Here is a 27850-nt window from a genome sequence, read left to right as displayed (position 1 = left end):
TCCTTTCATCCTTCCTCCCCTTCTCTGGTTGATTCTTGGCCTAAGGTAGTTCTTGAGGACCAGGCATTGGGTTCAGATTGATTTAGGGAATAATATACATCTTGATACATTTTTAGGGCTTCCTATGACTGAGGAAAGGACCAGCAAAGGACAAAGACTCAGGAAAAACTGATGCTCAGAGAGGTTGTGTCCAGATAAGAGTGCAGAAAAGCAAAGCCTGGCCTAGAACTGCTCTGTCTCTCATTTCCCTGAACCAAGACGCCCCAGGTCCTGAGCTGAGCAAGTCCACACCCCTTTATGAAGCAGGGAATGCGTTTTGTCCAACACTGAACTCCTCATCACTGGCTTCCAAACCTGGCAGGAACATCTGTGTCTATTCTACATCTCACTCCCAGTAGGGAGACAGAATTCACAGAGGCACCAAACAATCCAGCATCTTTGTTTCTATGTGGAACCCTGAGCAAAGATGGCAGACCCCTAAGAACAGAGCCACAGCCTGGGCTGGGACAACAGCAAAACCACATCACATAGATGTCCATTCAGGATCCTGAGGTCAGCAGTTCTCCAGGTCTTTTCTGACCACTGCCCTTGGGCACACCCTCACCTCCTAAACCCAGCCCTAAGGTGACCCAGACTTGCCTCTGCCCCACCAAGAACACGATTGCATTGTAAAGTCTTCCTCCCTCTCATCCTCTCTTTCTTCTGTGTGCTCTGGGAATCTATCTCACTGTAGGTAATTAATAATAATAATAAACAGGAAAATAAAGGGCTACTTCAATTATATGTTAGAATATTCCAGAGTAACACAGAAATTGACTATTGTGTAACCCTGAGCCTCAGTTTCTTCGTCTGTAAAATGAAGACACTCAATGGAGAAAGATTAAATGATATGACGCACCTGAAATGCTTATAACCATGCCTGGCTCACAATAAACACTCAGTAAATGTTAGACACCAACCACGGTTCTTCACCTTGACACAAACTCCAGCCTCCCTTTCTAGATGCCACTCCTTGTAGTACTCAGGAGTACTGTTTGCTCATTTTCTCACATTCCATTTGCCATGGGGTCCAGAAGCATTTCTTATCAATTTCTGGTCAATTCCAGATTAATCTTCTTCTTCCCTTACAAAAAGTGGACACAACAAACAAAATGAGAAAGTGCCTCTTTTCCTTTACGATAAGCATCGTTTGACTATAGCCACCTCTGTCCTTCCAGGCCACTGTCATGTTCACGTTGAGATATATTGGAGTTCTTACTCCAGAACCTGTGAATGTGAACTCATTTGGAAATCTGGTCTTTGCAGAAGTCACCAAGTTAAGATGAGGTCATGACAGTGGACCCTAATCCAATATGACCTGGGTTCTTATAAGAAGAGAAGAGACATGCACAGAGGGAAGATGAAATAAAGACACAGAGGAGAACACCCCATGACAGTGGAGGCAGAGATTGGAAGGATGATCTACAAGCCAAAGAACTCCAAGAATTACTGACAACATCATAAACTAAGAGAATGACCTGGAAGAGATTCTCCCGGGACCCTTGCCCTGGCCACGCCCTGCCAAGACATTGATTTTGGACTTCCAGCCTCCAGAATTACCAGAGAATAAATTTCTGTTGTTTTAAGCCCCTCATTTTCCAGTACTTTGTTACAGCAGTCCTAGGAAACTAACACAGGGATAGATTTAATTCCTTTCAGTTTAAAGGTGCCCTGTACTGTTTGACAGGGGAGGGTTTTCAAAAGACCCTAGATATCACAGTCAGGTTCCTTTAATAAGTGATTCATGTATTTATTATTTATTTAATCTAAGGATAGAAAACCTATTGGCGATATAATTCACTGACCATTTCATTTATGGGGATATATGAATGAAAAAAGTGTTGCCACATTAATTTTGCATTCCATTCTGATAATATTTTTTGGTAACTCTCAAATTTTCTTCCAATATGTAGGAGCTTTTCCTATGTCTGAATTTTCCATCAGTGGGAACTTTAGCTAATAAAGCGTTTGCTACAGCATACACAAGAGCTCCCCAGGGATCTCTTTCCACTGCTCAAGTAATTTTTCTCTTCTCTCTCTTCTAAGAAAGAAGGATATTGAATCATTAAAATGTTCAAAGCTCTGAGAGGAAGATAAGCCATTCAGGTTGAATGATTAAGAACATTAAAAAACACAGAAGACAGGAGTTCAAATCCAAATAAACTTCATTTGTCTAATGCACATCAAACATTATTTATTTTGAACTTCTCTCCCTTGGCCATAGGTGTAGTGCGAGGCTAAGTTCTGGTATTTCCACCGCCTGCCCTTCTCCGTTCTTACTCACAGCTCCTTCTAGAAAAATGCCCTGACCTTTGACTCTTCTTCAAAACTGCTCTTCCTTATCTCTTAACTGATCCCTCCTTAAGGACAAAGTGAAAGGTGGATTATGCCAATAAAATAAGCAGAGGGCTTCAAGCATACCACAGGGTAATCGGGAAGATGACTGGAAGGTGAGTCATGTGCTTCAGGTCTGGAGCTCACCCTATAGGTATGTAGGGTGCATGGCAGACAGATGCACTCCTGTCCATGCATCCAAACCTCTGTAACATAATCTCAGAGGCACCTTATCCTTTTATATGCCAGAAGAAAGTCACCTCACCATAAAACTCTTAGAAGAGAACATAGGCAAAACATTCTCTGGCGTAAATAGTACCAGTGTTTTCTTAGGTCAGTGTCCCAAGGCAATAGAAATAATAGCAAAAATAAACAAATGGGACCTAATCAAACGTACAAGCTTTTGTACAGTAAAGGAAACTATAAACAAAATGAAAAGACAACATACAGACTGGGAGAAAATATTTGCAAATGACGCAACCAAAAAGGGCTTGATTTCCAAAATATACAAACAGCTCATACAACTCAATAACAACAACAAAACCCAACTGAAAAATGGACAGAAAACCTAAATAGATATTTCTCCAAAGAAAACAAAAAAATGGCCAACATGCACATGAAAACATGTTCAGCACTGCTAACTGTTAGAGAAATGCAAATCAAAACCACAATGAGGTACCACCTCACACCAGTCAGAATGGCCAGCATTAAAAAGTCTACAAATAACAAATTCTGAGAGGGTATAGAGAAAAGGGAACCCTCCTACACTGTTGGTGGGAATGTAAACTGGTGCAGCCACTATGGAAAACAGTATGGAGGTTCCTCAAAAAACTAAAAATAGAGTTGCCATGTGATCCTGCAACCCCCCTCCTGGGCATATATCCAGAGAAAACTATTATTAGAAAAGATACATGCACCCCAATGCTCATTACAGCACTACTTACAATAGTCAAGACATGGAAACAACCTAAATGTCTATTGACAGATGAATGGATAAAGAAGATGTGGGGCTTCCCTGGTGGCGCAGTGGTTGAGAGTCCACCTGCCGATGCAGGGGATGCGGGTTTGTGCCCCTGTCCGGGAATATCCCATATGCCGCGTGGGCCACGGCTGCTAAGCCTGCGCGTCCGGGGCCTGTGCTTTGCAACGGGAGAGGAAAAAACAGTGAGAGGCCCACGTACCGCAAAAAAAAAAAAAGATGTGGTACTCATATGCAATGGAAAAAAAAGCCATAAAAGCCATAAAAAAGCATGAAATAATGCCATTTGCAGCAACACAGATGGACCTAGAGATTTTTTTTCACATCTTTATTGGAGTATAATTGCTTTACAATGGTGTGTTAGTTTCTGCTTCATAACAAAGTGAATCAGTTATACATATACATATGTTCCCATATCTCTTCCCTCTTGCGTCTCCCTCCCTCCCACCCTACCTATCCCACCCCTCCAGGCAGTCACAAAGCACCGAGCTGATCTCCCTGTGCTATGCGGCTGCTTCCCACTAGCTAACTATCTTACGTTTGGTTGTGTTTATATGTCCATGCCTCTCTCTCGCTTTGTCACAGCTTACCCTTCCCACTCCCCATATCCTCAAGTCCATTCTCTAGTAGGTCTGTGTCTTTATTCCTGTCTTACCCCTAGGTTCCTCATGACATTTTTTTTTCTTAAATTCCATATATATGTGTGAGCATACGGTATTTGTCTTTCTCTTTCTGACATACTTCACTTTGTATGACAGACTCTGGGTCTATCCACCTCATTACAAATAGCTCAATTTCGTTTCTTTTTATGGCTGAGTAATATTCCATTGTATATATGTGCCACATCTTCTTTATCCATTCATCCGATGATGGACACTTAGGTTGTTTCCATCTCCAGGCTATTGTAAATAGAGCTGCAATGAACATTTTGGTACATGACTCTTTTTGAATTATGGTTTTCTCAGGGTATATGCCCAGTAGTGGGATTGCTGGGTCATATGGTAGTTCTATTTGTAGTTTTTTAAGGAACCTCCATACTGTTCTCCATAGTGGCTGTACCAATTCACATTCCCACCAGCAGTGCAAGAGTGTTCCCTTTTCTCCACACCCTCTCCAGCATTTATTGTTTCTAGATTTTTTGATGATGGCCATTCTGACTGGTGTGAGATGATATCTCATTGTAGTTTTGATTTGCATTTCTCTAATGATTAATGATGTTGAGCATTCTTTCATGTGTTTGTTGGCAGTCTGTATATCTTCTTTGGAGAAATGTCTATTTAGGTCTTCTGCCCATTTTTGGATTGGGTTGTTTGTTTTTTTGTTATTGAGCTGCATGAGCTGCTTGTAAATTTTGGAGATTAATCCTTTGTCAGTTGCTTCATTTGCAAATATTTTCTCCCATTCTGAGGGTTGTCTTTTGGTCTTGTTTATGGTTTCCTTTGCTGTGCAAAAGCTTTGAAGTTTCATTAGGTCCCATTTGTTTATTTTTGTTTTTATTTCCATTACTCTAGGAGGTGGGTCAGAAAGGATCTTGCTGTGATTTATGTCATAGAGTGTTCTTCCTATGTTTTCTTCTAAGAGTTTGATAGTTTCTGGCCTTACATTTAGGTCTTTAATCCATTTTGAGCTTATTTTTGTGTATGGTGTTAGGGAGTGATCTAATCTCATACTTTTACATGTACCTGTCCAGGTTTCCCAGCACCACTAATTGAAGAGGCTGTCCTTTCTCCACTGTACATTCCTGCCTCCTTTATCAAAGATAAGGTGACCATATGTGCGTGGGTTTATCTCTGGGCTTTCTGTCCTGTTCCATTGAGATTATCATATTAAGTGAAGTAAGTCAGATAGAGAAAAAGAAATATCAGATGCTATCACTTATATGTGGAATCTAAAATACAACACAAATGAATTTATCTAGGAAACAGAAACAGACTCACAGACATAGAGAACAGACTTGCAGTTGCTAAGAGTGAGAAGGGGTGGGGGAGAGATGGATTGGGAGTTTGGGAATAGCAGATGCAAACTGTTATATATAGAATGGATAGACAACAAGGTCCTACTGTATAGCACAGGGAACTGTATTCAATATCCTGTGATAAACCATAATGGAAAAGAATGTGAAGAAGAATGTGTATATATACATAACTGAATCACTTTGCTGCATGGCAGAAATTAACACAACATTGTAAATCAACTATATTTCAATAAAATTAATTTTTGAAAAAGAAGAAAGTCACCCAAAAAGGTTTTCCTTAAGTTGAAATAGTACTTATTCTTATCTATATCATCTAGAATCTGTATTAGGAATATATTCACTGTGGAAATGACTTAGAATCTACTTACATGAAGGAAACTCAAGTCTAAATCCCAATTTGAGCTGAAAATCTCAAGTAAGTAATGAGTATATTTTTATATTTTTTATGTTTAATAAAAAGGCCATATAAATTGTTTGACTTCTAACAGTTACTACACAGATCTTATATTTGACATAATTTATGTCGAGTGTATTATCTGGGAAACAAGATCAGCACAAAAGCACCATGAAATAGAAAAGACGATAACTGAAAGCATTCCAAACACCAGCACAGAGAGACTGAGCATCGTATAGTTCATGGTCATCCAGAAAGACATCTGGGAAATGGCACCATTTTGGAAGCTGTTCATGTGGCAGAGACATGGCTTAGTGAATACTGCCTCAGTTTCCCATGAACCTCCCTATGTGACACAGGTAATGCAAAGGGTCCAGGATGGATGATGCTGCAGGCAGTGGGCTGCTTTAGAGGATCAAGCACCATGCTTGGGGGATTCACTGCTCTTATAATGAGAAGATGCAGACCTGCTCCTTGTCTGGGGGAGGTTGGCCTCTCATCTCTCAGGATTGCTGTTTCTCTAGCACACCCTGAGAAGGGCCTGGATAAAAGGCAGCTAGAGTCTTCACTCTTAGCCTATCCAGAAAGAGCACACAGGCACTCAAGGTCCATGTGGATTGTATCTCCCCACATATCTTGAGGGTATTTCAGTGGGTAAGGGAACCAAATAAAAACACACTATTTAGGGGAGGATGCAGAGAAATTGGAACTCTTGTGGAAATCCAAAATGGTGTGGCCACTATAAAAAACAATATGAAAGTTCCTCAAAAAAAAGTAAAAATAGAATTAGCATAAGCTCCAGCAATTCCTCTGCCAGGTATATGTTCAAAACAACTGAAATCTGGATCTTGAAGGGATATTTGTATACCCATGTTTATCACAGCATTATTCACAATAGCCAACAGGTACAAACAACCCAACTGTCCATAGATGGATGAATAGATCTCTTAGTCCATTCAAGTTGATATAACAAAATACCACAGACTGGGTGGTTTATAAACAATAGAAATTTATTGCTCACAGTTCTAGAGGCTGACAGTCTGAGATCAGGGTGCCAGCAAGTTTGGGTGAGGGCCCTCTTCTGGGTCTCAGACTTCTGTTGCATTCTCTCATGTTGGAATCAGGTAGGGATCTCTCTGGAGCCTCTTTATGAGTCACTAAGCCCTTTCTTAGTGGAAGACTTAGTCACTTCCCAAAACCCCCTACGTACTAATACTATCACCTTAAGGGGTTAGGATTTCAACGTATGAATTCTGGTGGGAAACAAACATTCAGACCTTAGCAACTGATAAACAAAATCTGGTACATACATACAATAGAGCATTATGCAGCCCTAAAAATAAGGAAATTCTATCATGTGCTATAATATGGATACTCAAGGACATTATGCTACTTGAAATAAACCATCACAAAAGGACAAATACTGTATGATTCCACTAATATGAAGTATATAAGGTAGTCAAAATCATTGAAACGGATAGTAGAGAGATGGTTGCCAAGGGCTGAGGGGATGGGGAGGGAAATTTGTGCTTACTGGGTTTAAGTTTGTTTTACAAGATGAGAAAGATTTAGAGATCTATTCCACAACAATGTGAATATACTTAACACCACTGAACCGTACACTTAAAAATGGTAAGGATGATAAATTTAATGTTATTTTTTTTACCACAATTAAAAAACTATTTTGTATTTCCTTTGTTTTTTTCCTCTAATCCTTTCGAAACCTGGTATTGAATTGAACAGCAATATATGCATGTAGTTTAAAATACCATTCATTGCGTACTCATGGCATATCTTTACCCAGAATGAGAAATGCTATTAATAATTTATCTTGTATGCTTCCAGAAATAGTCTATATATATGTACATGCACATATACGTACATGTTCATCTTGGAAATTTCTAATGGAAGCACAATAAATACATCCCTTTTTCTAGCTGTAAAAAAAAATGTTTCTTAAATCTCTTATTAGGAATAAATGTATTTGATAATCTTGTACACATGAAACTTAAATAATGTTTTAAACCAATGTTACCTCAAATAAATAAATAGAACAATTAATTAAATAACCTCATTGTTTTCAAAGGAATGAATTCCATATAATATTATATTATTCCATAAAATGGAGTATCATCATTTATTGGTGTTCACCTATTGACAGAAAACTGGGTCTTGACTGTAAACAATGCACTTAGTTTTCTCACAGGCACTTTCTGTGCACCTCTGAGTGTTCCTGTAGGACTAACTCCTAGAAGTGGAATTGTTACTTGGTGTAGACGATATACTGACAGGACTTAGAAGCATTGTTCCTTTTGCACTGTCATCTTCAACGCTCTAAATAGTGGGTGCTTTTGAACACTTAAGTTTATAGAAATTGTCCTCCAAGGACGTGCATAATGCTGTGATAAACATGGGTGTACAAACATCTCTTCAAGATCCCGCTTTGGGTGTATACTTTGGGCATATACCCATCTAATGCCATTTTATGCTCCTACCAGCACTGTCTGAGAGTGCCTCCTTCCCAAGCCCTAAGGAAGAGGATACCCATCCTGTATCATCACTTTATTCATCTCTAACATGAATCCTCTGTACTGTGGTAAGGTGGTTTGAGTGTGGGCCCTGCAGCCAGACAGCTGGGGTTCAAATCCTTGTTACATCACTAACTAGTTCTGTGATTTGAGGAGAGTGAACTTGAACTTTTCATGCCTCAGTGTCCTTTTCTGTAAACTGGGCATAAGGGGGCTGTTGTGAGGATGTGTTTAATAAATATGTATAAAGCGCATGAAGCAGTGTCAGGCACTCACTAAGTACTCAGTATAACACTTCCTACTGGTTTAATATTTTTCTTTAAATTGATTCTCTTTCTAACCTTAGTTTTATGCTAAATGCTATGTAATAATATCATAGATCAGATGTGTACTATTTATATCTTATTCTGAAAGACATCAAATTACATGCATACATTTAAAATGAAAAGAAAGTTTTTCTAGGACACAATTTGAAAAGGACTGTCCTAAGCAAGAGTATTAGCAAAGGTTTTGTGCAGTTCAAGTGTGAGAGGTTACATTGTGTCACAATGATGTTGTAATTTTTATTTCTTCATACTGGATCCATACATCATACCTTAAATAGATACAAAGTAGACTAGACCAGGGGTAAGCAACCTAAACCCAGAACCAGCTGGCTGTGTGGCTTTTTAAATAAAGTTTTATTGGAACACTGCCACACTCGTTCATTTACATATTGCTTCTGGCTACTTTCACACAACAGCAGAGTTGAGCAGTCACAACAGAGACTGCATGGCCTACAAAACCAAAAATATTTATTATCTGTCCCTTTGTAGAGAAAGTTGGCTGGCCCCTGGTCTAAACCAATATTTCTCTCTGTCTGAGACCCTTAAACATGCTAGAACAGCATCCAGCTTCTCAACTGCTGCCCTTATCTTAACTACTCTGAAAAAGTTTGAGGTTTGCTGATCAGAAATTCTCAACATCTCAGAGTTTTGAGACTGTGATATTAATATTAAAAGAAAGTACTCAAAGCCTGTTTTCCTCTTTTGCAAAATTTAAAAATTTCATCATTGCTTTTGTCTATACAAATTTATAAAATGTGCTCTGCATCAAAGGCAGAAAATTGTTCTAACTGTTAAGTGGCATAGGACTGCAGAGTGCAGAAACCACAGGAGTTATCAAGGGCTGTGAACACAGCAGTGCTCTAAACACTCCACCTCTGCTGTGGGCCATTTTCTCAAGATCCCAATTAGTTTGGTACCAAACCACCTGAGTCTTTTATGTCAAAACAACAGACCCAGGAAATCACCCATGAATAGCCTGAAGGACACACCATATCTGTGCATTCTGTACATTTACGTTATGTGTGCAAATTGTAGAATTTGTAGACTTTGACTGTCGTTCCCTATGAGACCCACTATTAGTACAACATCCTATGAAGCTAAGCTGCCAGAACTGCAGTCACGAGGAAGAATTTCCATGAAATCCTGGTGAGATGCTCCCTGAGCTGTCCTGCCTTCCACCTTCCTAAAACTTGGCTCAGCAACACTTCCTTTCAATGAGTCTGCTGCTGGAGTACCTTTTTTGGTAAAAATTCACTTTTTCCATCATTTACATTTCTTGATTAAAAACAATATTTTTGCCATCTCCCAAATGAATAAAAAATTCTACTTATAAAGCTATTTCCCCCACAACTCTGCCATACTCTGTTCATATTACTGTTTAAGATTTACCTTTTTCATAAAATATATCCTAATTTCCATATATCTCTAATAACACCACTTCTGCAACTACTTCATTCTATGAAAAGTAAAACTGTAATTTGTAAGATGTCTCAAGAGTTGCTATTTATTCTGCTACATATTTAAAATTCTACTCACCACCACATCCCTCCCTCCCAACCCGATAACACGTGGCAATTCAAATAAGCAAAATCGTTACTTTTGCAAAGCAATAAAGTAGGTACAAAGGATACTGGGATAAACAAGCTGTAGTCCCTGATGCCAGAACTGATGTGAAATAAGCACAAGGTGAATAAATATGGCAAGAGAAAAGTAACACTTGAGAAATAAAAATGAAAAATCCTAGGAGTAGAAAAAGAGGGGAGTGTCTACACAATTTTAGTACAGAGTAAAGGGGATTTGAGTGAAGGTTTTCAGGTTGGGAAGGATTGTAATCGACAAATGGAAGGAAGGATGCTCCACACCCACCGAATGCAGCTGGCCCTGGCAAGAGGCAGTTGTTAATGGATCCTGGATTTCCAGGGACCCATCGGTTACTTTGTGGTAGCAGCTCAGATGTCTCATTCACTTCTCTGCCTCAACCTTTTCAGCTGCTCTGAGAGTTTTTGACAGACCAAATCCGGCTTTTATCTCTATTGTCACTGAGACCTGCAATGAAGGGCAAATGGAACCACCCCTCTCTCTGGTTCAGTAGGGCAACATCTTTGTACAACTTTGTGGGGAAAAAGTGTTAAGCCTCTTGTTACACTTAGGCTTGGCACCGAAAGCCTCCCATCACACAAGCAGCGTCACACAGTGGGCTAAGTTTTAACTTAACTAATCATCTGGGTTGAGGTCTGTTTGAGAGCAGCAACTTTTCCTTAACTCAGTCTAACAACTCCTTATTGAGAATCTGTAATAGGCCTGGCCCTCTGAGGAGATTAATCCCTAACCTAATGGCTCTCAGAGCCCAGGAGGGGGAGACATGTACAGAAAATTCAACTGTGGTCCACAGCGGTAAGTGCAATCAACAAGACTGTCCATGGTACAAAGTCACTGCCTCGGGGAACAATGCGCTTGACGTAATGAGGTGAATGGTTAGGAAGGAGAGGGCCGTGTTCCTGACAAGGCCAAGTACATGCAAGAGATCGATACAGAATCATTGAAATGCTGCTCCTTTTCTGACCAAAACCACCCAGTCTCAGAGCCAAACTTGAAATCAGCAAGCCTGGAGCTGGCACAAGCCCCAGACAGCCAAGGCACACTCTGCAGACCCTTCTTTGCAACCTCCTACCTGGCGTGGGGCTTGGCTCTGTTGAGTCATCAACTCATTAGCAATAAATGTATTAACCTAGACCTGAAATAAACCAACATATGTTTAAATGACTGAATTAGCAGGAATCTCTGTCAAGAGAATTTCCGATCCTTCTACCGATAGAGCTTCACACTTAGCAGAGTGTCTGCTTCCTTACATACAAACCCTCCTTATCTCTGAGTCCAGTTTTTCTTATTATGATTTGACACTGTTCTCATCCCTCTTTATCTTGAAACTACACAGTCATATGATCTTTCTATTTATACCAAGTAAACATAATTCTTTTAAACCTGAATCCAATATTCTTTATTAATTTGATTATGCAATATTTCAAACATCCCCCCAAAACAGATATACATGTAATGATAATCTAGATTTATTTTAACAAGGCAAATAGTTTGCCATATGTGCATCAGCTCTTTCTCTTAAATAAATGAAGTGGTGCAGGTGTAACAAACGGTCCCCATCCCAACGGCCACGCTTCCAGTATTTCCCTGTCTTTTTTCTGCCCTGCAAATTTGGGGTCACCTTTGTTGCTCTCTTAGAGCACTGTGAGACTGTTGTGCATCTTTCAATACAATATTAATTAGCCTCATTAATTAGTCTACTTGGTGTTCTAGGTTGGAAATGATCTAAAGAAGAGCAAAGTTTCAAACGATTTGCTATGTCTACCTTATATTCATTTAAGGATATACTGCTACCTATGTTTTCAAGGTGAAAGAAATCTATCAAATAGAATTATTTATACTAGAACTTATGTTTATTTCAAGTAATTTCTTTTCTTATTTTTCTCAAATATATTTTGCCAGTCCTTTCTTAGAAGAATGCCTTTTTCACACAAAGGGCCTGCATAGGAAGAAAAATCCACTTAAATTTAAAATGCATTTTGAGTAACAATTTCCATCTTAAATTCACAAAGGATATAATGAATTAGAGGAGTTCTGATGAGTTTTTAATATGAAGAATAAACTCCTAATGAATGCAGAGTATAGAGATTCAGGAAATATTATAGTTCTCAAAGATAGGACTAACTTTAACCACTTGATTGTTACTCACTGATAACAATGAGAAAATACCTGGGCTCCACCCCCCTAGGTTGGTGACTATCAGGGAGAAAGAGGGTGTCTTGCAGTCAAAGGGCACTGGAGCAAGGTTCCTGAGGTCCTGTTAACAGAAAGCATCACCTGTTCAGGCTAACACGTGCGTGGGATAAGCTGCATCCTGGAGCAGGGGGCACAGTCCCCTCTGATCCAGGCAGCTGGAGGAGAGTTAAGGGGCAAAACAATTTCCCCCAAAGATGGGACTTGGTTCATCCCAGTCAGTGCTTCTCACAATCTAGCTTGTACTGGAATCACCTGCTCATCTTGTTAAAATGCAGATTCTATTCAATAGGTTGGGGTGGGGGCTGAGATTCCATATTTGTATCAAGATCCCAGGTGACGCTGCTGGTCCATAGGTTACATGTTGAGTAGCAGGACTCATGGCAATGTAGGTCCTTTAATTCATAGAGAAAAAGGGAAGGCGAGGAGTAGAAAGGTAAGATGTATAAGAAGAGGAAAGCAGGGAAATAGAAAAGAAAGCAACAGGTCATGGAGAGAGAGTGAAAGAGAGAGAGAGAGAGAGAGAGAAGGAAAAGGAAATTTGATAATATGGCCCTCCCAGCATCCCTCCCTTCTAAGTGCCCCCCATTAGGGTGGACATAAAGTCTTTACATGGCCCCACCCACCAATCCAGGGGCTTCGGTGCTAAGTGTAGGGTGGGCTGGGAGCCGTCCTGATCAGATCAGCTCTTCACAGGTGGTGAGATCTGAGACTCCCCTGAGCCAGAGCCAAGTAAGTCTGAGCCTTTCCTCAGATTTTTGAACCAATATAGGAAAATGAATGCCAGAAGCTAATCCACAGAAGGCACAGGGCAGGGCTGCCTCTTAGTTACACACATGCCAGAGACCCAGCTAAATCCTCCCTTCTCCGTGTGGTCAGATTCCCAAATTACCTAGACTGATTCAAGTTGATTTTCTAGAATTTGTAACAATACAGATAGAAGAGGGATATAGGGAAAAATGGAGAGAGGAGAGAGAAATAAGGAGAAAAATATTTAATGATAGGTGAAAAAAATAGATAAGGAAAGAATAGAAGGGTAGAGGAGAAGAGGGAGAAATAGTGAGATGAGAATGAAGACAAGGTATTGATAAAATAGAAGAAAAAACACCCAGGAATTGCAGGAGGAAAGGTCCCCATGGCCAACAGGGACCCAGTGGTCCCTGGGCCAGAGGAGCCTCAACAGAGGACACCATTGCAGTGGACACCATTAGCCACGGTCTCCCGGGAGGAGAGGGCTCTCATAGCATCAGCCCATTGTTCCCAAACAACTGGAATGGGGAGGGAGAAGAGACAGAGTCAGGGCAGGCAGGTGGCCTGGGAAGGACAAGGCTTGCTATAGGGTCCGAAGAAGACCAAATAGGTGTCCAGGAGGGTAGTGATGGAGCTGCCCCAACACCCCTCTAGAATACGGCCAGCGCTCTAGACTTCCCACTCACGGACCTCTCCTGCCCACCAGGGAGGCTCACAGAGCCAGACTCAGAGCAGGACAGTGGTTGGAGCCCACACCTCTCCCCAGCCCGGTCCAGAGGCCCCCAGGGAGCTCAGAGCTCACATTAGCTTGCAGGTAAGAATCCTGGTTTGCAAGCACTGCCCCACAAAATTCTTGTAATGAATCTAAGAGTCAAAGTAGATTGATGTAAGTGTTTGCTGACATACTCTCAGGGAAACAGTAGAAAATAAACATTAGTGAACTTTGTCAGTGATCACTGATCTGTTGCATTGCTCACTTCAATGCTGTTCTATGATCCTCAGTGTCCTAAGACTCTGGCTATTTTCTGATTTAGTCGGGCTGAAGTTGCAAACTCATCTTCTAAGTCCTACGGATGTTTAGCATCAAGCTTGGTCAAGCCACCTGGTTTACTAAATGACCGATAGAAACCATGATTGTTCACATCGTATAGGAAACGCACCTCTTCTAAACTTGTTTCCACTACATTTCAAGTGAGGACATTTACTCTGCACATCAAAAGAGTTTGTATGTCCTGAGATGTAGTGCATCCCTTGGTGAGAGATGGTGATGCCTTTTCTGTCATGTAAGACACATTCCCATATTCCCATTTAAATAAAACCCTTTTGGAATGTATTTCACAGATCTGAGTATTTAATTTATTTGGTTATTTTCACAAAGAAATCCAGTTCAGCCATGGAAGCAGTCACTCATTAAGAAAAAATATTAAAGTGGAACATACCATCAGTGAAGAACATAATTTCTTTTTTTTAAGAAAATTAATTTGGATAACTAACCTTCAGTAACTGGACCTGCAGTCCTCAAATCCTTTAGTCAAAGACTTTGTGGCTAGCCATGTCTCAATTTTATAATTTTGAGAATTTAGAGGGGTATACATTGCATTTCACATATTAATTAAGATTCCATGGCAAACATGTGGCAAAGCATATGGACAACTTGCCCAAAGTAACATAAGTAAAGACCTTTTGTCTTATTATCATCTCATGTCCATTTTCAGTAAGGAGTTAGGATAGACCTTCTTCTCAGAGTTTTCGGAATTTGGAAAGAGTTAACATGTATTAGTGGACAAAGTTAGCACAGACAGCAGATAGACCCAGAAGAACAAGAAAAGTCATTAAAAAAAATTACGACAGGGAGAATATCCACAAAACTTTTAAGGCCAGAGAAGGAGTGCTTGATTTGGACTTTCTTTTTTTTTTGCGGTACGCGGGCCTCTCACTGTTGTGGCTTCTCCGGTTGCAGAGCACAGGCTCCGGACGCGCAGGCTCAGCGGCCATGGCTCACGGGCCTAGCTGCTCCGTGGCATGTGGGATCTTCCCGGACCGGGGCGCGAACCCGTGTCCCCTGCATCGGCAGGCGGACTCTCAACCACTGCGCCACCAGGGAAGCCCCGCCACTATATTCTTGACCCTACTTCCCCAAGGGTGCCTGACCTTTAAAGAAATCAGCAGATGGTGATGCTTACATATGATTCCTCTCCAACCTGCTTAACTAAAAACAAGAATTTTTAGAGTTGCTCAATCAGATGGGATTGGAGCAGGGCAAAAATATGAACCTTAATTAATACAATGAAGAATAAGTAGGCATTAACTATTAGTTAACTAATTTTGAAAAATAATATTTAATTTTGAACAAAAGTTCTCTATATAAGTAGATGTTTCATTAAGCTTTTACTTACTTAAGCAATATTGACCTTAACCCTGCTTTGGACTTGGTGTTCTTAGAATGAGCACAGCATTAATATCTGCTTCTGATCATACACATGGCAACTACTTGTTTGGAAACCCTAGGTCAGCCAGCCCTAAAAACACTCACATATCCCCTCCCACTTTGTTCTTTTATCTAGTATTAGACAGCTAACTAGTTTTTCTTGATTCAATTTGCATCAACATTTATTGACTAACTAATAAAAGCTCCAGGGATAAGAAATTAAGTAGAACACAATCTATTAAGTTATAATAAGTTACAGAGTTCTAAGGAAATTCAAATGAGGGCAGTTTGTTACCCAACGAATATTATCATTTTGTTGACTATTAGTTTTATAGATAATCTATGTGCTAAGACATAACGGATTTTTAGCTGACAATTTTCTTCTTACCCTGAATTAAGAAAAAAAATTTTTTCAGTTATACAACATTCTTAGCCTAAATTAAATGGAAGATACACTGTGTATTTTTTATTGTGGTAATAAGATATACATAACAAAAAGTTTAGCATTTTAGCCACTTTGAAGTGTACAGTTCCGGACATTAACATTCACATTGTTGTGCAAACATCACCACCCTCCATCTCAAGAACTTTTTCATCTTCTCAAACTGAAACTTTGTCTCCATTAAAGCACTTACAGGCCATTCCTCCCTTCCCCCGGCTCTTGGCAACCATCTAAATTATATTTTTAATAAGAAGAAAAAAGTAATTTCTCCTCCACCTGATGAATCTTCTTCAGGCCACACCCCATCAGCCAATTGCAAACCTGCTGCAGACCTTTACAACACTCCACTTTTAGAGCTTCTCATTCAGAGCAGACTGTGATTTAAAGGTATGAAATGCTAAATATATATAATAAATTACATATATTTTAATATTCAAAAAGTTAAGCAAACAAAATTTAATTCTTCTAAAAGGAGCATGGATATGTAATCAGAAGTAGAAACGATGTCCCTGATGTAAAATAGTTATGATTCCAAAGAATCCTAGGGATCTATTGTCCATAAATTACAAGGGGCCACATGGTGCCCAAGTTCCGGTTGGAGCAGGAACTCAACACATCCCTCAACAAGTCCTCCACAGAGAGACTCTCCATGACATTTTTTTTTACATGTTCAGGGTCTTTCAGAAATTTCACTTTATCAGAGGGCATAGAGAAAATGAATTTGCTTTATTTAAAAATGCTGAGGCAATATAAACTATTGTGTTTGTTATAAAACAGAAATAAAATCAGTCGTATGTGACTTATTTATTCCTTAGACTTCACACTATTTAAAGGAATGATGGGAAGACATTTTCAATATTTCGCTACATTATAAAATTGTTTTTTACTTATTTCATAAATTAGCCATGGACGGTGTATTCTGGAATGTCACATGTGGCTTACATTCAGTGGAAACATTTTCAGGTAACTTAGGAGGCTCTGTTTCTACACTTGATCTGACAGATGGGCAGCAACATGCAGTAACTGGCATAATTCATACTCCGACAGACTGCTTTTCAATAAAGCACATACCCAGATGCTCTCCTCTCGTCGATATTGCTTCCAGTTCCTCCCGCCATCGCTGAACATCAGGAGGTAGCTGGTCACCCAGTCGGAGCTCCCGTATCCTCCCTGGGTGGCCACAGCTGTGACCTCCATTCTTTCTCCAAGGTCAATCTGCAGCCACTGGTATTTATTTGACACAAGGGGAGACCAGCCACCAGCCCCTTTTCGTGGGAATAAAAATAAGAAAACCGGTAAGGACAGAGAAATCTTTGAAATCTATATTAACCTGTAAGAATGGGATCATAAATAAGATTTATGAAAATCATAGTTTCAAATTCTGCATTATATAATGCTTCATAATTATACAAACACACTCTCACACATACACACAAACACAAAATAAAAACACAGGTTAAATGTAAATGGATGAAGCTTATATTAATTGTTTTGTTTCTTAGTTCATAACCCCTGACTCTCTGGTATTGGGGTGTCCCGCTAAGTGAAATTGCTTAATGGAATAGGTGGACAACTAAACACCATGCCATTACATCAGTGCTTGGAACTAGTGTCTTTATTGGCTTCAATGCATGACTTGCCCTTTGTTGGACATAAAGGAAAATAAAGCTAGAATACCTTAATTCTGGATTCCCAGCATGAGGAGGTACAATGTTGAATGTTGGGATAACAAAGATGGCTACGGCTTAGCCCTACACTCAAGGTGCTTACAGACTCATAGGAGAAGCAGACATTTCACAGAACGATTTGAAACGTAATATGGGAGGGGTGGAGGTGAAAGTGCTTTCTGTGTAGGGAGGGAGAGTTCTAAAAAGGCAGCAAGGAGGGTGAGAGAGAGAACCCAGAGGAAGTGAATAAGGAGGAGTTTCTCAGGTATTCAAGACAATAGGTGCAGAGTGGAAATTACTGTGCTTTGTTTTCTCCAGTGCCTGTGAGAAACCGAAGAATTAGGGATACCTGTGAATGTATTATTGATATATTTTGTTCTTCTAGTTTAACAGAAACATGGGTTTTGAATTTGGATTTAGATGTCATATTAAATTTTCTGAATTTAAATTATTATGCAATATAAAAATTGGGAAATAGGTTTGAAATGCATTCTGGAACTGATATTTTGCTAATTGTCCGTGTCTAGAAAACACAGTGTCATGTAAACAGTCCCTAACACAAAAAAGCCAGCTTTAAAAATAATTATTCCCCAGGCTTCCCTGGTGGCTCAGTGCTTGAGAGTCCGCCTGCCAATGCAGGGGACGCGGGTTCGTGCCCCGGTCCGGGAAGATCCCACATTCCGCGGAGCGGCTGGGCCCGTGAGCCATGGCCGCTGAGCCTGGGCGTCCGGAGCCTGTGTTCCGCAGCGGGAGAGGCCACAACAGTGAGAGGCCCGCGTACCACACACAAAAAAATTATTCCCCATTGTCCTGACATCTATTTTGAGGTTCTCATAATAAGGTCTGATACTTTAGACAACATTTATTATCTTTTTATTCGGGGCTATTATTAACATCCATGTCCTATTTACAAAAGCTGTTACGACCAAGTACATGTCAGGCGGTGTGTGACATGGCTACAAGACAGCTCAAAGGAAAATGGAAGTGGAGCACTTACATCCGGGTGTGGAGGTGAAACTAGCAAGTGGGCACATCTGTTGCTTCACTATGTCCTCCACTAACTGCACTACATGTATAACCCTTAGCAAAATTTAAAGCGTACAAATTCTTTAAAAACTTTCTAAGATTTCCTCATTTCCTGCAATCTTTATTCCAAAATTTCCTCTCAACCACAAGCACAATGTCTTTTCCTTTGATCCACATCTTAAATACGCCACAACTCTGGTGGTTCTGTAATGTATTTTTAAACTTTTTATTTTGAAATAATTTCAGATTTACAAACGAGTTGCAAAGATGGGATAGGGAATTCCTGTCTACTTTTTACTCAGTGTGTCCTAATGTTAATATCTTACATCACCATGGTATTTTGATCAAAACTAAGCTATTAACACTGGTACAATGGTAACAAAACGACAAACTATTTTGATGTCTCCAGTTTTTCCCCTAACTCCCTTTTTCTGTTCCAGGATCCCACATTGCATTTAGTCACCTTGTCTCCTTAGTGTCTTCCAACCTGTGATAATTTTCAGTCTTTGTCTTTAATAACAAGATTGATCACCACCCAACACCTCCCTGCTACTTCTACTGATTTGTGCAAAGGTCCCATCTAATGTTTGATGAATGGTAAGTCCTTCTGGGTTCTAGCTGAGGGTTAACTAATAGTCCCAAGTAACATTACTCTGCAACTGCCTGTAATTTTATAATAATTGCCAAAAGAAGTCAGAAATTAGGTGTTGGCATTTAGCTGATCCTTTTAACTTAAAGGTTCTACATTTGAAGTTTTATATGAATCAGTTTAAATCTCTGAGAAACTGATAAATGTCCTGTATTCTTAGTATCAAAGTTGTAAAGAATGTACTGAAGATACTTTTTCTTTTTGCATTTCACAATCTTTCTCTGTCATCTTTAATCTCTCTTGAAGCAGGAAGTATCATTAACACGGGTACCACATGTACAGAAATGCAAGAGTAAAAAGCATCAACATGCTTCCAGCATGTTGCCCTGGGACCAGCCTCTCCCACAGATGCAGCCACATCTCTGTCAACCACTCTTCAACATCTGCAGGTAATCAACCTTGAATATTTCATATTCCTTACGAGTGGTGAGAAGGTGCTACTGGTATGCAAATTAAGCTATCTGATTAAGTAGGTACCCTGATAAAGTAATGAAACTGCAGAATTCCCTGTGCTGCAAAGCAATTCCTTTCAGCTGGATAACACAGCCATGGCGTAATCCCCAGACCCCTGTAGGGTGATGATGTGAGTTACTGTGCATTCACCCACGCACACAGTCCACTGGGGTAGATGCCCTTTTTTCTAATGACTGGAAAAAGTGGGAAATGCACAAATATAACCTGAGAACTGTTAGGGAGCACCAAACAATTTTACTGAGGGGTAAGGGAGATCACTGTTCTGTAATGGAAAACAAAACAAAATACACTGAAACAACATTAAAATGGGTAAGCTTGAGCACAGCCACCCCACCAGCTGGCAGCCGCAGAGCAGTGGTTCTGAAACTGATCAGCCTGCATTATTAAATGTTGCAAATCTTCAGTAAATTCCCCCTGGGAACCAATACCCCCTGAAACAGAGCCCAGGAATTTGCAATTACTGTTTTGGAGTCACCAGTGCTGAACCCACAAGAAAAGCACTTACCCTCCCACCCAGCTCTTCCCCTGACCACATCACAGACTGTCTTTTTCCATTGTCACCCTCCTGTCTCCTGCCTCAGCCCCTTAGTTGAATAAAGTGTCACAATTTATACAAAGGAGAACATGTCCAGAGGGTCTGACTTGCACAGAACAAGGTTCCACAGCTTGGGACACTGAACACAAAACATCCCTCCCAGCAAAGTGTGATAGGTATGCTTTAGGGCTGCAACGAGAATTCAAGAAGCTGTGTTAGAGCATCTAGCACAATACTTTCTCTCCCATTACACGATCACAAGATGGGAGACAGTCATGGTGAAAGAGGGGTGACATCCAGAGTGTGGGACATTGCAGTCTTTTCATTACTGAATGGCCCGTTACCTGCCACTTTATACTAGATAAAGGAGAGAAAATGAGGAAAGCCAAAACTTGTCATAGGCATGTGATGTGTTCAGGACCCTCTCAGATGCTCTAAGTGCTACTTCACAACTCCTCCATGCACCGGGCAAGTGGGACAGGTGTTACAATCTCTGCTTTGCAGACAAGCAAAAAACAATCATTTTAGGTGAGGGTGAGGGTATTTTATTAAAGCTTAGCTCCCTTCTCATTCTCTACCCCTTCTAAGAACATATCCCTGTGATTTGTCAGTTATTCAGTATTGTTTGCTTATCAATAGCCAGACTGTCTTTTATATTGATATACTGGCAGATATCTTGGAAGGTTTCTGTCTCTAGTTATCCCTGTGTGATTGTTTCCCCCACCTTTGGTTGGCTCAGACACACGCAGTGACTTGTGATTCTGGGGAGAGGAAAGGCTGAACAGGAAACTCTCAGCTAGGGCCCTGATTATTCTGGTCACTGATCAAGATGAAAATGACCCCTACTCCTGGTGGCCACGGGGCATGCACTGTCATAATGAGTATCAGCTTTGTGCAGAGGGGGAAATTACCCAGAGGTGAAAAGGAAAATAGCTCATGCCTTCTTCAAGTTGGAACAAGGTCCAGGGCAGAAAGATACCTAAGGGAGCAAAGCCAAGTGGGATAATTTGAAGTGAACAGATTCACCTATCTCCAGGGCATCTAAATGTCAAACAAGTAAATGGCTAAATTGAAATGGTAACCAAGGGAAGTTTCCCTCCAAGATCTTCATTACATTGTCTCAAATGGGAGCTCATCAAGCTCTGTGTATTTCTTTCTTCACTTAAATGCATCTTAATTCACAGAAAACTCATTCCAGATTCCAGGCAGGGCTGGGTGAGTGGGGAGAGGGTGAGATAAGCAGGAGTGACAGATGTTCCCAGGAAAAAGGGGCCATAGGGCGGCAGGGCCTGGGGATGCTCCTTAACCATCCCACTCAGAGATCTCTGGGATGTATATATTGATGTTTTTGTCACAACCCTGCCTACATTGCTGAGGGAAATTTAAGCATTTGCTCCAGCTCTGATTTCTTAAGGAGCAATTCCAACTATCTACATATACCATTTCTGGCTATCAGGATGTAAAAAATGCAGAAATCCTCCCTCTGGACTTGTCTAGGTAACCTCTGACTCCCTTTCTGCTATTCAGTCTGCTAGAAGCCTGAGCAGGAGAGAACAGGTAGTTTTCCAAAAACTGCATCCATAATGAAAAAAATCACACACAGCTGCCTAATTGTAAAACAGACTCCTGTACTAAATGCAGACATACCCTATAATGGTTTTGTAAACAGACAATTAAAAATTAAATAAAAAATAAGTGTATACTTGTTAATTTGTGATTCAAATTAAATGCCAGTAATATTAAAGGAAAAAAACACAGTGTGACTGTTCATATGTGACTCCCTTAAGTTCTATGTGCAGTATCCCCAGTTACCACTTTCAATGCCCTTGGCATTTAACATTCATGGCTGCAGCTCCTTCTGCATAAAATAAACAAAAATCCATTGCTACTGTGTGTTTTGTTTTGCTTCTCTCATAGACACTCCTGACCAAGTTTTAAAGAAACACACAGTAGAGAGGCATTCGGATCTGAGTTGATCTCAGGCTCTGCAGTTCTTATTTGTTTGAAGTTCTGTATTGACAAGACTATAAGATGATTTTGCTAATTTCTCACCTTAGAAATAAAATAAGAATTGCCCAGCAAGCCTATAAATCATCCAGACATGTACTAAATACCTCATTCATGACTGAATAAAATGTATGACCAAATTTATTTGTGCATCTCCCGTGAAATCTTCATGTTTATGAGAGATGCAGCTCTGAGATCTTGTCTAATTCTATAAAAGCATCATTGTGCATCTTTCAGAGGCCCCCTGAGTTATTCAGAACAGATATGATTCCAGATCATCCTTGAGGTCACTCAGAATAGCTGCATCTCCCTCTGACATGTAGAGAACAGTGAGGAATCCAGGATGCCCAGAAGGCCAGGAGGCCAGGTACTCTGCTCCAAAGCCCCCACCGTTTCCCAGGGACACACCATTACTCTTCTTAAAGCAATGGCTCCTTTCTCTTTTTAATTAAATTCAGTGTAGGATCATGTCAGGAAATGCAAGGGTGAGATGCTCAAATAAAACCATGAGTACTAAATTATCTATCCATACTTGACTGCTCACTTAGCCAGAAGCCTTTGGAAAAAAAGTCCATTGATCGTAAAGCTTACATTTTCTTTAGGGATGTTATGTAGCTGAATTCATTACAATTTGTAAGCACACTGTGAAAGCCTTGGATAAAAAGAGGTATGTACAGACGAGCTGCTATACAAAATAGAGTAGTAAAATGAGAATGCAAAAAGGATGAGGTCTAAGCATCACAAAATATAAATGCTACTGACAAAGGTGCATTTTTTGGGGGGGTAGGCATTCATCCCCAGCAGAGTATGGCATTATTTTGTGTCGGAGAAAAGCCTGCTCCACTGGATTTCCTTGGAGGACAACCCTGGAAATAATCTAGACTCCGATAATTCCCTTCTCATAAATCTTATTGATGACCATTTGCTGGCAATCAATAGGGAAGGAAGATATCAAAACAAACCAAAAAATGGATGATAAGCAAGAAGAAAGGTAGCAGATGAATACTAGCTGATATGATGAACCTGCTGCTTTCTTCAATTTCATTAAACTCAGTATAATTAATTTTTGAGCTATAAGAAGGAATATGAACTAAAAATGAAAATAATTCTGTCTGTGAAAGAATCAGGGTAGACTGACAAGAAGACAGTTGCAGACTCACCGTCTCTGCGATTAAGACTTGCAAAGCCAGGGCCGTGGCTGCTGGACAGCTCTGAGGAGCTGCTGAAGGAAGCCCGGGGCAAGGCAGACGCCAGAGGAGCATCACAGCTATCTGGGGGGAAACACCACGTTTGGGTTAATACACTGATTAAAGCTTTCCTGTCTTCTCTTCCTCTCTTCTTCCTTCCCTTTTACTTTCCTTTCCTTCCTATTTCCCTGCCACCCTCCCTTCTTTTCTTCCTTAATTTCCTTTCTTTTTAGTTAACAGGCTAGGAAAATGCTAGAGCCTGTGGCAAACATCAGTCTTGATCAGAGATGTGTTAGTAAATGTTTAACAACAGGCTCTTAAGGAAAATTAAAAACCCTGATTGGTAGCATTTGCCACTTTCTATGGTGTAAATACTCGTACCATGGCCAATTCAAAGCTATCAACGTGATGTCACTGACCATGAAGTCGGAAAAAGAATGCACACATCACATCATTATATAGTATTTTCACCACGCAGACACAAGGTATGTAAAAACCTCAAGAGCACTGATAACAGCAAGATGACATAAAATAAAGTAGGAAGTGGTGAGTTTTCAGAATGTATTACTTTTCTTTTAATATGATTTAATTAATTACATTTATATAATTTAATTTTTAATAATGATTGTATTTTCATGCAAAATTCATGAGAAGTTAATGATTGGCTCTTGCTAGCTGCTAAAAATTGGTTCCAGCACATCACTCCTAAATGGGAAAATATTACAAGTATTTCCTTGAAAATCAGAAAGAACACTTTCACAGGCACCACTGTTTCTATTGAACATTGCACTGAAAGTCCTATCAGTACGTAAGAGAAAATTTAAAAATTAAAAGCACAAAATTGGGGGAAAAAAAAGCAACTGTTATCATTTCCAGATGATATGATTATGGAGGTAGAAATTCTGAAAGTCACTGGCTAGCTTAACAATTCATTATACAAAAACTGATAGTATTTCTAAACTTATCCATAGTTAGAAATTAAATTAAATAGAATAGCAAATACTAACAAAGCATATGCAGTATCTAAGAATGAATCTTACAGAATTTGCAGGACATTTACGGAGATTATTATAAAAATTGTATTGAAAGACATTAAAGAAAAACTACATAAATTCAGACTACAATGATTGCAAATAGGAAGACTACTTTTAAGGTACTGGTTTTCCCTAGCTTGATCTAAAGATTCATTAGAAGTTCAATCAAAGCTCAGGAGGGTTTTTCACAGAACTTGAAGCAGTGAACCACAGAGCTCAGAGGTTCTTAACATGTGGTACAAATACGATATAGGGGGTCCGTTGAGATGAATAGAACAAATTACATCTTTATTTTCACTAACCTCTAGCTAAAATTTAGCATATTCTTCAGTCAAAAATGTAGACAAACCAGACTATATTCACCAGTGCCCGTGCATTTGTTACCAACATAAGTTACAGATATTTTAATAGCAATCGTTGTCACAGATATCTAGAAATATTGTTTATGGTCCCCTTTACTTCAAAATAACAGTATTTATTAAAGTCACCACTAGATCTTGTTTTTTAATGCGCTAATAACTAAGAAGACATTATGTTACAATTTCTAGTACATTGATATCAGAATTTCAATATAACTATCTATTTTGTAACCCTATGTATACATTTTATGCATTTACAAGCATTGCTGTGAGAAGGGGTCAGGCTTCAGCAAGGTGCCCGAAGGGTCCGTGGCACAAGGAAGAGCAAAGAAGCACCCATGGTGTGTGCACTGCAAGTACAAAGCTGTTGAGACATTACTGGGGCATTATTAGCCATTCAGAAAATTCCAGAAGAATTGGGATTCAGAAAATTCCAGAAGAATTGGGATCATCCACAGTCAGCTGTGCTAACTCGAATGTTAACGTGACAATTTCTCAGGGGTGACAGCCTGTTGAGTAGACCAGGCCTGCATCATTCCCCCTTTAGGTAAAGGGGTCCCAGGGATCTAACTAACCTGCTCAAAGTCACAGAGCTGGTTGAGGGTAAGTGAAGACTATCTCCATCAACTGTTTAGCTTGGGAAGCCTGCTCCTTTCCCAGCCTCCCCCACCTCCCCAGCACGGCTTCCTTTCTGAGTCTCCCCAGACGCTCCCCACTCAGTCCCCTCTGCTCACATCTTTCTCATCTCACCATATTGGGGTCTCTCCTTTCTGGGTTGGAAACAGTGAGGACCAAGTGTAGATCCTGGAGGCAGACAGGGTGTGGGCATGGCATTTACCAAGCTGCCTACTCTTGGGAAGTCACTGGCCCTCCCTAAGCCTCAGTTACCTCATCTGTACAATGAGGATGTCACACAACTGAATCACACAACTGGACAAAGGGGAATCACACAACTCATAGGGTTTCTATGAGAATTTAAAGTGTTTGCTTTTATTATTTTCAGTATGGTAAGACAAGTCATCACATAAGCTTCTTCAAAATATTCTATAAGGACGTTTTCCCTACAGAGAGATATAGAAGGCAGCATTCAACGTTCCAAGCCATATTCTCATTTTTTATTCTTTCCTCAAAAGAAGGCATATGAATCTTAGTCTTGAAAAAAAGAAAGAGTAAGATGTACTTGCTCTTATGAAGTCATCTTCGCCTTTGAGAAACAATTTTAAAAGTGATCATTTTCTTTACAACCCTAATTGGTTGTTCCAACTCACTTCCACACAGTCAAATTTGAGAATGCACGTGATCAAAAAATGTGACCATGTCCAATAAGGTACTTGGAAAAGAGCGGCTCTGTGTTTGGACAGTGTTTTCTGTACATTCACTGTGTTTTTAACTAAATTACATTCAAGTAAGGTGAAGTCTCAGATGCCCCCTAAAAATCTCCTTAACCGTTGTTCTCAATCTGAAATGTCTATATTTTATACTACGATTTCTGGAGCCAAAATTGTTAAGACAATTTAATTTTCTTTTTCTGGAATCATTAAAAAATATTTGATTTCCACTGAATATTATTCTTATCAAAAGTCTGATAGATACTATTTCTATCCAAAAAAGAAAGATGGATCCTGAAATGCTTCAAAGTTACAACAATTATTCATAAATAATTGTTTTTAACAAACGAGATGGCAAAACAACTGAAAAGTACAACTATTTACCACTTAGGGGGAAAATGAGGTGAGTATAAGTAATAACCTTATAAGAATTAACAAATGAAAATAGATAATATTACAGTTAAATAGGCTAAAGCAAGTTTATTTCTCTTCATAATAACACTCACATTAATAAGAAATTATTCTATGAAATAATCTCAGTTTTGAAATGCACTCATTCCTTCAAAAGTTCAAATGTACTCAGAAGCTCAAATGTACTCAGAAGCTCAGAAAAGCTTAGGAACTCTAAAGGGAAACTGATGATCCATTGTAATGTGTCTTATAGAAAATACAAACACACCATAATGGTTCATGATTTATGTATGATTCAGATCAGAGTGCTCAGAACATCCTTGTGTGCATGCTTCTATAATAAATTCTTATGCATTAAATGATCAAACATTGTCTCAGCAGTTGTACCTATAGTAACATCATTTTAATCAATAACCTATTGTTTGTCCTGCCAACAGAACAGCTTTATACTGAAATTATTAAACAATAGTTCAGCTTCTGTTTTTAAAAATTATATATTTTTTTTCTCCAGGTAAAATCTTAGAAATTTGGAACTTCCCATAGCTGGGGAAAACATAGTTGCCTTAACCCTCTCAATCTAAGTGACACTATCTGAGTGTTTTCCAAACCCTTGACTTCCTCCTAAAACTACTTAAATCTACCCCCTCCATAAATAAAAAACAGTCCCAGACAAACCTCTTTGGATTACTACAGCTCATTGGTGATGCCTGCTCTTAGTTTCTTCAGAACGTTCAAATCCAGTTTATACACAACTGTATATAAATGGCATCTTTCCAATATGCATTATGGTCTAAACTAGACTAAAAATTCCTCAGCAAAGAAAATGCCACTTTACTGAATTCATTGATGAGCTCTAGTAGTTTTCTGGTAGCATCTTTAGGATTTTCTATGTCTAATATCACATCATCTGCAAACAGTGACAGTTTTACTTCTTTCTTTTCCAATTTAGATTCCTTTTCTTTTTCTTCTCTGTTTGCCATAGCTAGGACTTCCAAAACTATGTTGAATAAAAGTGGTGAGAGTGGACATCCTTGTCTTGCTCTTGATCTTAGAGGACATGCTTTTAGATTTTCACTGTTGAGTATGATGTTAGCTGTAGGTTAGTTGTATATGGCCTATATTATTTTGAAATATGTTCCCTCTGTGCCCCTTTCTGGAGAGTCTTTAATCATAAATAGGTGTTGAA

At 39.6% G+C, this 27850-nt stretch overlaps 1 protein-coding gene across 3 annotated transcripts in view; it reads right to left on the bottom strand.

The window, feature by feature from the left end:
* LOC112390847 (contactin-associated protein-like 3) overlaps nucleotides 1-27850 on the bottom strand; it is a 184079-nt gene that overhangs the window by 124089 nt on the left and 32140 nt on the right. For 2 of the 3 annotated variants that reach the window (XM_024731939.1, XM_024731940.1), the window contains exons 1-2: nucleotides 23506-23617; nucleotides 17059-17252 (exon numbers count right to left, since the gene is read on the bottom strand). In XM_024731939.1, the coding sequence (XP_024587707.1) occupies nucleotides 17059-17184 (126 nt within the window). In that variant the 5' untranslated portion in view covers nucleotides 17185-17252; nucleotides 23506-23617. Of the gene's footprint in view, nucleotides 1-17058; nucleotides 17253-23505; nucleotides 23618-27850 lie in introns of those variants that run through there. The other variant, XM_024731938.1, reaches the window with a different exon arrangement.

This window comes from Neophocaena asiaeorientalis, unplaced genomic scaffold, assembly GCF_003031525.2.
Source record: "Neophocaena asiaeorientalis asiaeorientalis breed wild unplaced genomic scaffold, Neophocaena_asiaeorientalis_V1.1 scaffold160, whole genome shotgun sequence".
NCBI lineage: Eukaryota > Metazoa > Chordata > Mammalia > Artiodactyla > Phocoenidae > Neophocaena > Neophocaena asiaeorientalis.
The sequence above is the reverse complement of the archived record's forward strand: the minus strand, read 5'-3'. Positions and strand labels throughout refer to the sequence as shown.